The sequence below is a fragment of the Oncorhynchus masou genome, chromosome 24 (genome assembly GCF_036934945.1).
Source record: "Oncorhynchus masou masou isolate Uvic2021 chromosome 24, UVic_Omas_1.1, whole genome shotgun sequence".
Classification (NCBI taxonomy): Eukaryota; Metazoa; Chordata; class Actinopteri; order Salmoniformes; family Salmonidae; genus Oncorhynchus; species Oncorhynchus masou.
The window spans coordinates 115,953,251-115,966,042 of NC_088235.1; the positions used below are offsets into that span (position 1 = coordinate 115,953,251).

General features: G+C 43.6%; 1 protein-coding gene across 6 annotated transcripts in view; it reads right to left on the bottom strand.

Annotated features, from left to right (window-relative positions):
- Positions 1-6,799: 6,799 nt before the first annotated feature.
- Positions 6,800-12,792, bottom strand: part of LOC135513317 (ubiquitin-protein ligase E3A-like) — a 27,737-nt gene continuing 21,744 nt past the window's right edge. For 5 of the 6 annotated variants that reach the window (XM_064936229.1, XM_064936231.1, XM_064936233.1 and 2 more), the window contains one exon: positions 6,800-10,008. In XM_064936229.1, the coding sequence (XP_064792301.1) occupies positions 9,888-10,008 (121 nt within the window). In that variant the 3' untranslated portion in view covers positions 6,800-9,887. The remainder of the gene's footprint in view (positions 10,009-12,792) is intronic. The other variant, XM_064936230.1, reaches the window with a different exon arrangement.

The window sequence follows — 12,792 nt, forward strand, 5'->3', positions numbered from 1 at the left end:
CTAAACGGGGACATGTTTAAACCGCCTGACCAAGTCCTAAAGCAATGGGACTCCCAAAATCTTTCTCAGATTATCACCAATCCCACGAGGTATGACTCCAGACACCCAGAACAGGCTACTCTCCTCGATGTTATCCTCACAAATAATCCTGATAGGTATCAGTCTGGTGTTTCTGTAATGACCTTAGTGATTACTGTTTTACAGCCTGTGTTTGTAATGGCTGCTCAGTGAAACTACCTGTCCTGATTAGTCATATACGCTTGCTAAAAAAACTTTAATGAGCAAGGCTTCCTTCATGAACTGGCCTCTGTAAAATCGTATAGAATCAGCTTGATCCCCTCTGTTGAAGACGCTTGGACCTTCATTTTTGATATTTTCAGTGATATCGTCAACAAATACGTGCCCATGAAGAAAATAAGAATTTAAAACAGGTTCAGCCCCTGATTCGCCCATGATCTGATAGAGTTACTCCAGCTCTTGGCAAATCACTCTGCACACGCATATTCAGGCTGACTGGCTCTCGTTCAGGCAAATTAGAAATAAATAATCTGGAAGGCCGAGGTTAGTTACTTCAAGGAGCAGTTCTGTCTCTGTGGGTCTAACCCCAAGAAGTTCTGGAAAATTGGTTAATGACCTGGAGAATAAACCCTCCTCCTCACAGCTTTCCATGTCTAACATTTCCTCATCTCCCATCCCTTCTTATGTCTATTATCCCCGATGCTCCTCCCTCTATTTCCCCGCTACAAAATGTCTCCCTGCACGCGGTCACTGAGTCCGAGGTGCTAAGGGTAGCTCCTTAAACTTGACCCCATTATCTGGGTCAGATGGTTTAGACCCTTTCTTCTTGCTGCCCCCATCATCGCCAAGCATATCTCTAACCTTTTTAACCTGTCTCTCCTCTCTGGGGAGGTTCCCATTGCTTGGAAAGCATCCATGGGGATTTAAACGGGGAGATCAAGCTGATTGTAACTGTTATAGGAATGGTTCTATTTTGCTCTGTTTATCAAAAGTGTTGGAAAAACTTGTCAATAATCAACTGACTGGCTTTCTTGATGCCTTTGGTCTGGTTTGCTAACTACCTCTCTCAAGGAGTGCAGTTTATAAAGTCAGAACGTCTGCTGTCTCAGCCACTGCCTCTCACCAAGGGAGTACCTCAAAGGCTTGATCATAGGCCCCACAATTACAACATACCTTGGCAGTAGGAAGCTCTCTCATCCATTTATAGACAGATCATACTCAGCTGGCCACTCCCTGGACTTTGTGTTAAACGCTCTACAACAAAGCTTTCTTAGTGTCCAACAAGCTTTCTCTACCCTTAACCTTGTTCTGAACACCTCCAAAGCAAAGGTCATGTGGTTTGGTCAGAAGAATGCCCCTCTTCCCACAGGTGTGATTACTACCTCTGAGGGTTTAGAGCTTGAAGTAATCACCTCATACAAGTACTTGGGAGTATGACTAGACAGTACACTGTCCTTCTCTCAGCACATATCAAAGCTACAGGCTAAGGTTAAATCTAGACATGGTTTCCTCTATCGTAATCGCTCCTCTTTCGCCCCAGCTGCCAAACTAACCCTGATTCAGATGACCATCCTACCCATGCTAGTTTACGGAGACGTAATTTATAGATCGGCGGCTAGATGTTCTTAACCATTCGGCCATGGGATTTGCCACCAATGCTCCTTATAGGACACATCACTGCACTCTATACTCTTCTGTAAACTGGTCATCTCAGTAAACCCGTCGCAAGACCCACTGGTCGATGCTTATTTATAAATCCCTCTTAGGCCTCACTCCCTCCTATCTGAGATATCTACTGCAGCCCTCATCCTCCACATACTACACCCGTTCTGTCAGTCAAGTTCTGTTAATGTGGAGGCTATATACAGGGGGTACCGGTACAGAGTCAATGTGGAGGCTATATACAGGGTGTTACAGTACAGAGTCAATGTGGAGGCTATATGCAGGGGGTACCGGTACAGAGTCAATGTGGAGGCTATATACAGGGGGTACCGGTACAGAGTCAATGTGGAGGCTATATACAGGGTGTTACAGTACAGAGTCAATGTGGAGGCTATATGCAGGGGGTACCGGTACAGAGTCAATGTGGAGGCTATATACAGGGGGTACCGGTACAGAGTCAATGTGGAGGCTATATACAGGGTGTTACAGTACAGAGTCAATGTGGAGGCTATATACAGGAGGTACCGGTACAGAGTCAATGTGGAGGCTATATACAGGGGGCACCGGTACAGAGTCAATGTGGAGGCTATATACAGGGGGTACCGGTACAGAGTCAATGTGGAGGCTATATACAGGGTGTTGAAGGTAGAGTTATTAAAGTGACTATGCATAGATGATAACAAAGAGTAGCAGTGATGTAAAAGCAAATTTGTCTTATGGCTTGGGGTTAGAAGCTGTTTAGGAGCCTCTTGGACATAGACTTGGCGCTCCGGTACCGCTTGCTGTGCGGTAGCAGAGAGAACAGTCTATTATTAGGGTGGCTGGAGTCTTTGACAATTTTTTGGGCCTTCCTCTGACACCGCCTGGTATAGAGGTCCTGGATGGCAGGAAGCTTGGCTCCAGTGATGTACTGAGCCGTTCACACTACCCTCTGAAGTGCCTTGTGGTCGGAGGCAGAGCAGTTGCCATACCAGGCAGTGATGCAACCAGTCAGGATGCTCTCGATGGTGCAGCTGTGGAACCTTTAGAGGATCTGAGGACACATGCCAAATCTTTTCAGTCTCATGAGGGGGAATAGGTTTTGTCGTGCCCTCTTCACGACTGTCTTGGTGTGCTTGGACCATGTTAGTGATGTGGACACCAAGGAACTTGAAGCTCTCAACCTGCCCCACTGCAGCCCCGTCGATGAGAATATGGGCATGCTCGGTCCTCTTTTTCCTGTAGTCCGCAATCATCTCCTTTGTCTTGATCACATTGAGGGAGATGCTGTTGTCAGAATATAAATGTAATCTTTTACTAGCAAATTATTGATTTCATGAACCTTGTTTCTTAAGCTACATATGTTAACATGGGCTATTTTGAGCACTTGTCTTCTGAGATTCTTACTTGTTTTAATTGCTTTACTGGGAAGCTTAGCAGCAGTAGATGTGCTTATGTTCTTTATGTTAGTGCAGAGTGAGCTGTTCACAGTCGACTTCCTCCCAGGGCACACCAGCTTAGTGCTAACAGTATAAATCTGGTTCATTGACATGATTATTGCATAGAATAGTTGTAGGATCAGCAGAGGCATTCAGAGCAGGTAGAGGGACATAAATTAGGTTACTTACATTGTGTCTTCCCCTGGGATAATGTACATTTACTGACACATTATGACAACTCAGGGACACAATGGTAGGGATTAACTGAGCTGGCCTAGGGTCATTGATATGTCACTGTCTCAACGCAGCCTGATGATGCTGTGAAAGGATCCAGGAACCCAAATGATTTGGATGGTTCCCATCCTCCTTATAGAACGTGTTTTTTTTCCCAAACAGTATTGAAATTGTCAACAAATGTTACACCCATTGAGCTGCAATAATCACGTAGCCAGTTGTGAGGAGAAAGAATCCTGCTAAAGCGTTCAATGCCTCGATTCAGAGATGGAGCAGGGCCAGATCTAATGGGTCTTTTATTAGTGTCTAGCAGAGAGTCAATAAGCTCTTTAAAATCCAGTTTCAACTTTTCCAAACTGCCCTTCATAATGCCACATGGACTAGGATAGAATTGATGTCCTGACGTTGTACATTCAGGAGCAGCGTAGTGATGTCATTTACTCGAGCTCTGGAAAAAGACATTGTTTTTGCACCAGGAACGGTCACATTTCTTACCATGTCCAGAATCCCGGCTGGCGAGAAGGACGAGGAAATCCGCCCACTCACACGTTTGTCAGGATTCTGAGAAGCCTTTAGGCAGGATAGCTTGAGCCCGTAGCTCGCGGTGCGGCCTCTGACAGATGGGGAAGCTCGACTCAGAGCAGGGGCGGAAGGTTGTCGACGTCGACTTGGAAGTAGTAGGCACTGCGGTCGCACCCCCAGCGACGAAGATACAGGAAGATCAGGCTCCAGGACAGCAAAACTATTCGTTGTTTGTATCCTCTCCAGGGCTATTGTTGGGAGTGTGGACTGCTTTGCGGTAGGTCGTTGTCTTCGGCTTCCACGGCTCGTGACCATCGTTGATTATCTTGCTACTCTTGCTGTGTTCCATCAACTACGCTATCAGATGGGGGAGCCCCGGGCAACACCGACCAGTCGGATAACGACAAACGACAAGGCGGAGATGCATCCAACAAGCGTGAACACCATCCAGCCACCAGCGTAGAAAAGGTCAACATTCCACTCTGCGTTTTCCCCAGTTTCTTACGTAGGCTGGCTACCTGCTTGATCAAGGAAGACACCTTGAGCCTATAATCCCCGGCAAGTCAACAATTGCTGCATTGGATCTCTGAGTGATCCAGTTTATCCTGAAACAAAGCGTAAGATACAGCTCCTACAGCGCAGGAAACATCCATTGGAAAACTCCTCTGGTACCAACTTCATTAGCTTGATGGCTAACAGCTTAGCGTCTCTGTCAAGCAGGATTGCGGGATTCTCTGTCAAGCAGGATTGCGGGATTCTCTGTCAAGCAGGATTGCGGGATTTCCTGTCAAGCAGGATTCCAGGACAAGAAATAGCGGTCCTAGCTGTCAAAAGCTAACCGTGTTTTTGCGGAATCCTCGCATTAACAAGTTCTGTATTCGTTCTGTATTCGTATTTAATTCAAATCAAACATAACAAACCGAGTGTTTTCCAGCATACAATGTTTAGCTGTGCACTCTGATGACATGTGATGTTTAACAGCAGATACAGAGGAAGAGAAGGTAGAGAGGGAGTGAAATATCTTCCTTAATTTCAGCATAGCCTGAAATTAACTCAAAGTTCTTGACCGCAGATCGGCAGGCAGGTATAGAAAACACACACACATAAATCTAGAGAGAAACCGTTTCGGCAATGGTCTTAGTTTTGCCAACGAGACCACCACTGACATGACCACCGCTTAAACTTGCTGCTCAGAAACCAGGGGAGACTGAAGTACACCTCTCTGTACTAATTGGTGATTGTCTAGGAGAGGAGAAACCACTCCCTCTCCAATACAGCCACTGATTACCAAAACAAGTCACAAATTACCCTGTCCCTTGAAGACAGTCTGCAGTTCACACACCAACTCGGCTACAGGGAAGACAGTCAGCAATTCACACACCAACTCGGCTACAGGGAAGACAGTCAGCAGTTCACACACCAACTGGGCTACAGGGAAGACAGTCAGCAGTTCACACACCAACCGGGCTACAGGGAAGACAGTCAGCAGTTCACACACCAACTAGGCTACAGGGAAGACAGTCAGCAGTTCACACACCAACTAGGCTACAGGAAAGACAGTCAGCAGTTCACTAGGCTACAGGGGAGACAGTCAGCAGTTCACACACCAACTAGGCTACTGGGAAGACAGTCAGCAGTTCACACACCAACTAGGTTACAGGGAAGACAGTCCGCAGTTCACACACCAACTAGGCTACAGGGAAGACAGTCAGCAGTTCACACACCAACTAGGCTACAGGGAAGACAGTCAGCAGTTCACACACCAACTAGGCTACAGGGAAGACAGTCAGCAGTTCACACACCAACTAGGATACAGGGAAGACAGTCAGCAGTTCACTAGGCTACAGGGGAGACAGTCAGCAGTTCACACACCAACTAGGCTACTGGGAAGACAGTCAGCAGCTAGCAAAAAGACAGTACTAAACTAGACCACAGATGAAGGCAAAAAATGAATGTATCCTGGAGATATCAGGAGTCCTCTAACTATAGAAGGAAATGCAACACAACAATATCATAATACATGGAGTGTCTCGGATTTACGTACAGGATAATCCACAATGCTCTGAGACCAGGTCGGTCCTCAGGAAGTGTCTTACCAGTCAGCGCCATGCAGAAAGCTAGCTATTGGCTGAAGATACTTCAGGCTGAGGATGTGCTACACATCTACAGCAGCTGAAAGGAGACACGCCACATGTTTTTGTTAGTGGTTGGGATTTATAAAACATTACAACTGTGCAGTTGAAACTACACTTAGCATACAAAACATTAAACACAACATCTGCTATTTCCAGCTGAATGCTATGATCCCTTATTGATGTCACTTGTTATGAAATCCACTTCAATCTGTGTAGATGAAGGGGAGGAGACATGTAGATGAAGGGGAGGAGACATGTAGATGAAGGGGAGGAGACATGTAGATGAAGGGGAGGAGACATGTATATGAAGGGGAGGAGACATGTAGATGAAGGGGAGGATTTTTAAGTCTTGAGACAAACGAGACATTACTTGTGTATGTGTGCCATTCAGAGGGTGAATGGGCAAGACAAAGACTTAAGTGTCTTTGAACAGGGTATGGTAGTAGGTGCCAGGCGCACCGGTTTGTGTCAAGAACTGCACCACCCAAAGGACATCAGCCAACTTGACAATTGTCGGAAGCATCGGAGTTAACATGCCAGCATCCCTGTAGAACACTCTTCCCGACACTTTATAGAGTCCACGCCCCGACAAATCGAGGCTTTTCTGAGGGCAAAGGGAAGGGTGGAACTCAATATTAGGAAGGTGTTCCTAGTGCTTGGTATACTCCGTGTATAATTCATAGAAATGGGAATTAAAGTGAAGCATTTTGTCATAAGAATGTCAGTGAAGATGGAGTTGAATGTTAATATGATGAGAATGACAGTGAAGAGTTAATACGACGAGTGTCCACAGATACGATTACACAGAGACAGGGTTAAAAATGTATTATTTTATTTTGCATTATGTTGACACAATAAAGTGTTAAATTAAAATGTTTCCTTAATTTCCATTATATCAAAATAAACCAGGCAGCAAACAACTAAACACAAATCGCATTCAGGAGTATTCACAGTCATTGGACTTTGTTCACGGTTTGTCTTTCAGCCTGAATTGAAAACGGATTAAATAGAGATTCTTCACCAGTCACTACAAAGATACAGGCATCCTTCCTAACTCAGTTGCCGGAGAAGAAGGAAACAGCTCAGGGATTTCACCATGAGGCCAATGGTGACTTTAAAACAGTTACAGAGTTGAATATCTGTGACAAGAGAAAACTGAGGATCCACAACGCTGTAGTTACTCCACAATACTAACCTAAATGACAGAGTGAAAAGAAGGAAGCCTGTACGGAACAAAGAAATATTCCAAAACATGGATCATGTTTGCAATAAGGCACTAAAAGTAAAACGGCAAAGAAATTAACTTTATACCCTGAATAAAAAGTGTTATGTTTGGGGCAAACCCAACACATCACGAAGTTAAGTACTAATCTTCATATAATCAATATGTGTTATGCATAGTGGCGGTTGCATCATGTTATGGGTATGCTTGTCATCAGGAAGGACTAGAGAAAACCTGGTTCAGTCTACTTTCCAACCGAGACTGGGAGACAAATTGACCTTTCAGCAGTAGAATAACCGAAAACACAAGGCCAAATATATCCTGGAGTTGCTTACCAAGATGACATTGAAGGTTCCTGAGTAACCTAGTTACAGTTTTGACTTAAAATCAGCTTGAAAATCTACGGCAAAGACGTTCAAGTGGCTGTCTAGCAATTATCAACAACCAATTGACAGAACTTTAACAATTTTTTTAAAGAATGTGCAAATATTGTACGATCCAGGTGTGCAAATCTCTTACAGACTTCTTCAGGAACGGGATTCTGACATGTATTGACTTAGGGGTGTGAATACTGATGTAAATCGCATCGATTTTATTTAATACATTTGCTAAAATTGTGGGGTATTGTATGTATAAAAGGGTGGGAAAAAAATCATTCATATTGAATCTATTTTGAATTCAGGCAGTAAAACAACATGGTGACTGAATGCTTTATGAAGGGAATTAACTTTCCTGCCAAGACTGTTGTACACATTATTGGGTATTAAACCAAACCATTAAACCCTTCCTGCCAAGACTGTTGTACACATTATTGGGTATTAAACCAAACCATTAAACCCTTCCTGCCAAGACTGTTGTACACATTATTGGGTATTAAACCAAACCATTAAACCCTTCCTGCCAAGACTGTTGTACACATTATTGGGTATTAAACCAAACCATTAAACCCTTCCTGCCAAGACTGTTGTACACATTATTGGGTATTAAACCAACAATGTTCTGCATGGCTTGGCAGGCTTTCAGGTGTATAGCATAATGAAAACCAAAACCACAGTCACACCAAATCAAACACCAACGAACCAAAAATACTTCAGCGTATAACACATTGTTCTGAGCATTGATGTGGCACATCAATTCAGTGGTATTATTATAAAAACACTTTTCTCCAAGTCAATATTTCACATTATATGGGTCAGATTAACTGTGAAGTCAAATTAGGGTTGCAGAATTCTGCTAACGTTCCCAGGTTTTCCAAAACTCCTGGTTGAAAGATTCTGGATTTCCTCTTTATTCCCTCCAGATTCTGGGACTCTTCCAACCGGGATTTCTGTAAAACCAAGAGATTTCTGTAAAACCAAGGGATTTCTTGAAAACCAAAGGATTTTGGGTAAAGCATTTCCCCCCCAAATGTTTTTGCAACTGTAAGTGGGAGTACAGCTACCAGAGAACTAACATGACCTGCAACTGTAAGTGAGTGTACTGCTACCAGAGAACTAACATGACCTGCAACTGTAAGTGAGAGTACAGCTACCAGAGAACTAACATGACCTGACAATTCACTGGAGCTTTTGTAAAGCTAATTACTTACTTTGTGTCTGTAAACCATGCATTAAAATAAAATACAAAAAACTGAAAGCACTCCGTCAGGGCTAAGAGAGTGCTCTGTTCTGTCTGGCATACAAAATTAACATTGCAAAAAACATATAGGTATGGAACAGCAAGCTATTCAACACATTAGAAAGAGTGCAGGACCGCAGCCAAAAGTAGCAGGGAGATTTGCCAAAGAGGCAGCAGGTACAGACGACGATGCAACGCCATCATACATAAGGGTTGCGCCCCAAATGGCACCCTATTCCCTATGTAGGGGCCCTGGTGAAAAGTAGTGCACTATGTAGGGAATAGGGTGCCACTTGCATAGCTTACAGCAGAGCAGGAACACTGTGTTGGTGTACTGGTTAGAATAGTCCTCTGCCTTACGCGACACCACGCTAACACGTCATATGAACACCCCCCTTCAAGTACAGTGGAAAAAGTATTTCACAGTACTTGTTGCACGTGACAATAAAACTTGAAACAAAGCATTATAGAGGTCTATGAGCAGCTATAAAACACCTGGAAGGCATTATAATGCATTATGCATAGCTCATAAATGTACTTTTCAATGTATTATGAAGAGGGTATTATATTAGGAAGTGTTACCGACAACACTGCTGGCATTAAAGAATATCATAAACTACTAACAAAATGTCCTAAGACGGCAGTATACAGTAATGTATATACCATTCACTAACATTCAGAAGGTCTAGTTAAGTGCACTTTCACAACAATCAATGATAACCTGCTTCTTCTTAAAACTTTTTTACACATCAAATAAACCCAGCGAGCTCCAGTAAGAATTATAACTGATTTCAACAGCTTGAATAACCAAGAATGTAAGGAGAGGTTCTACGTATATTAAATGGATCTGAGGGGGGCTAGATCGAATGTCTGCTAGTTGAGTCTATTTGCTGTTCAGGCACACAGTCTCTGGAGCACTTCCTTGTCGTAATGCCACATTCATTTCAACTGTTGCATCATTGTATAATTCCTTCCTTCTCCATTACAAAACATAAAACCATTGAACTGAAGCCAGGAAGTTTTTGTTTTGTTTTTGCAGAGTTGTCATTTTTGCTTGTTTCACAGCATTCCAAATCCTTTGGCATAAGTGATGGCTTTGAGAAGTCTCTCCTTCAGTTTCTCCTTTGAATCGTATTCAGGGAGCAGCAAAGCATTAAAACACGTGTGAGAAGTAGGTAACCTGACGAGACAGAGAGGGACAGAGACAGAGACAGAGAGGGACAGAGACAGAGAGGGACAGAGACAGAGAGGGACAGAGAGAGAGAGGGACAGAGAGCAACAGAAGTTACAGATCTATCCAAGTAATCTGGGAGGCCCCAATGAAACAGGTCAGGTATAAGATATGATTATGCGTTCAAAATGACACCCTACTGCAGGGTTCCCCAACTGGCGGCCCGCGGGCTGAATTTGGCCCCAGGGTGGTTTTATTTGGCCCCCCAAACTTTTCTGAGCAAAAAATGAAGAAATACTTTTAACATTTTCATTGTTGGACATAAAAGGCTGTAAAAGTTTTCCCATAATAGCATAATAGAGAGACATACACAAATGTAAGCATGGTTTGAAAGAATTAGGTTTTAGTGGTCTTCTTGCAGTGAATGTGCAGACTACAAATTATTTGCAATTATTTTCCAGGCCCCGACCATCCGCACAAGAAAAAAAATGGTCCCCTGCTGAATCTAGTCGATGATCCCTGCTCTAGTTGTTCTAATCTAGTTGATACCTGCCCTAGTTGTTCTAATCAAGTAGATGATCCCTGCTCTAGTTGATCCCTGCTGTAGTTGTTCTAATCTAGTTGATCCCTACCCTAGTTGTTCTCATCTAGTTTATCCCTACCCTAGTTGTTCTAATCTAGTCGATGATACCTGCTCTAGTTGTTCTAATCTAGTTGATACCTGCCCTAGTTGTTCTAATCAAGTAGATGATCCCTGCTCTAGTTGATCCCTGCTGTAGTTGTTCTAATCTAGTTGATCCCTACCCTAGTTGTTCTCATCTAGTTTATCCCTACCCTAGTTGTTCTAATCTAGTAGATGATCCCTGCTCTTGTTGTTCTAATCTAGTAGATGATCCTTAACCTAGTTGTTCTAATCTAGTAGATGATCTCTGCTCTAGTTGTTCTAATCTAGTTGTTGATACCTGCTCTAATCTAGTAGATGATCCTTAACCTAGTTGTTCTAATCTAGTAGATGATCTCTGCTCTAGTTGTTCTAATCTAGTTGTTGATACCTGCTCTAATCTAGTAGATGATCCCTACTCCAGTTGTTCTAATCTAGCAGATGATCTCTGCTCTAGTTGTTCTAATCTAGTAGATGATCCCTACTCCAGTTGTTCTAATCTAGCAGATGATCTCTGCTCTAGTTGTTCTAATCTAGTAGATGATCCCTACTGTTGTTGTTCTAACCTACAGTGCACGGGCACACACGGGCACACACGGGCACACACGGGCACACACGGGCACACATACAGCGCCTTCGGAAAGTATTCAGACCCCTTGACTTTTTCCACATTTTGTTACGATACAGCCATTCTAAAATGTCCATTCTAAAATGTATTAAATAAAAAAAACAATCTACACACAGTACCCAATACTGACAAAGTGAAAACAGGTTAATATTTCTTTCAATTGTATAAATGACAAAAAACAGAAATACATATTTTACATAAGTATTCAGACCCTTTGCTATGAGACTCGAAATTGAGCTCAGATGCATCCTGTTTTCATTAATCATCCTTGAGATGTTTGTACAACTTGATTGGAATCCATCTGTGGTAAATTCAACTGATTGGACATGATTTGGAAAGGCACACATCTGTCTATATAAGTTCCCACAGTTGACAGTGCATGTCAGAGCAAAAACCAAGCCATGAGGTCGAATTAATTAATTGTCCGTAGAGCTCCAAAACAGGATTGTGCCGAGAGACGTATCTGGGGAAAACATTTCTGCTGCATTTAAGGTTCCCAAGAACACAGTGGCCTCCATCATTCTTAAAGGGAAGAAGTTTGGAACCACCAAGACTCTTTCTAGAGTTGGCCAGCTGGACAAACTGAGCAATCGGGGGAGAAGGGCCTTGTTCAGGGAGGTGACCAAGAACCCAATGGTCACCCTGACAGAGCTCCAGAGTTCCTCTGTGGAGATGGGAGAACACTCCAGAAGGACAACCATCTCTGCAGCACTCCACCAATCAGGCCTTTTTGGTAGAGTGGCCAGACGGAAGCCACTCCTCAGTAAAAGGCACATGACAGCCCACTTGGAGTTTGCCAAAAGGCACCTAAAGACTCTCAGACAATGAAAAACAAGATTCTCTGGTCTGATGAAACCAAGATTGAACTCTTTGGCCTGAATGCCAAGCATCATGTCTGGAGTAAACCTGGCACCATCCCAACGGTGAAGCATGGTGGTGGTAGCATTACATTTACATTACATTTAAGTCATTTGGCAGACGCTCTTATCCAGAGCAACTTACAAATTGGTGAATTCACCTTATGACATCCAGTGGAACAGCCACTTTACAATAGTGCATCTAAATCATTTAAGGGGGGGTGAGAAGGATTACTTTATCCTATCCTAGGTATTCCTTAAAGAGGTGGGGTTTCAGGTGTCTCCGGAAGGTGGTGATTGACTCCGCTGTCCTGGCGTCGTGAGGGAGTTTGTTCCACCATTGGGGGGCCAGAGCAGCGAACAGTTTTGACTGGGCTGAGCGGGAACTGTACTTCCTCAGTCGTAGGGAGGCGAGCAGGCCAGGGGTGGATGAACGCAGCATCATGCTGTGGGGATGTTTTTCAGCAGCATGAACTGGGAGACTAGTCAGGATTGAGGGAAAGATTAACAGAGCAAAGTACAGAGAGATCCTTGATGAAAAACTAGCCCAGGAACTCAGACTGGGTAGAAGATTCACCTTCCAACAGGACAACAACCCTAAGCACAAGGCCAAGACAAGGCAGGAGTGGCTTTGGGACAAGTCTCTG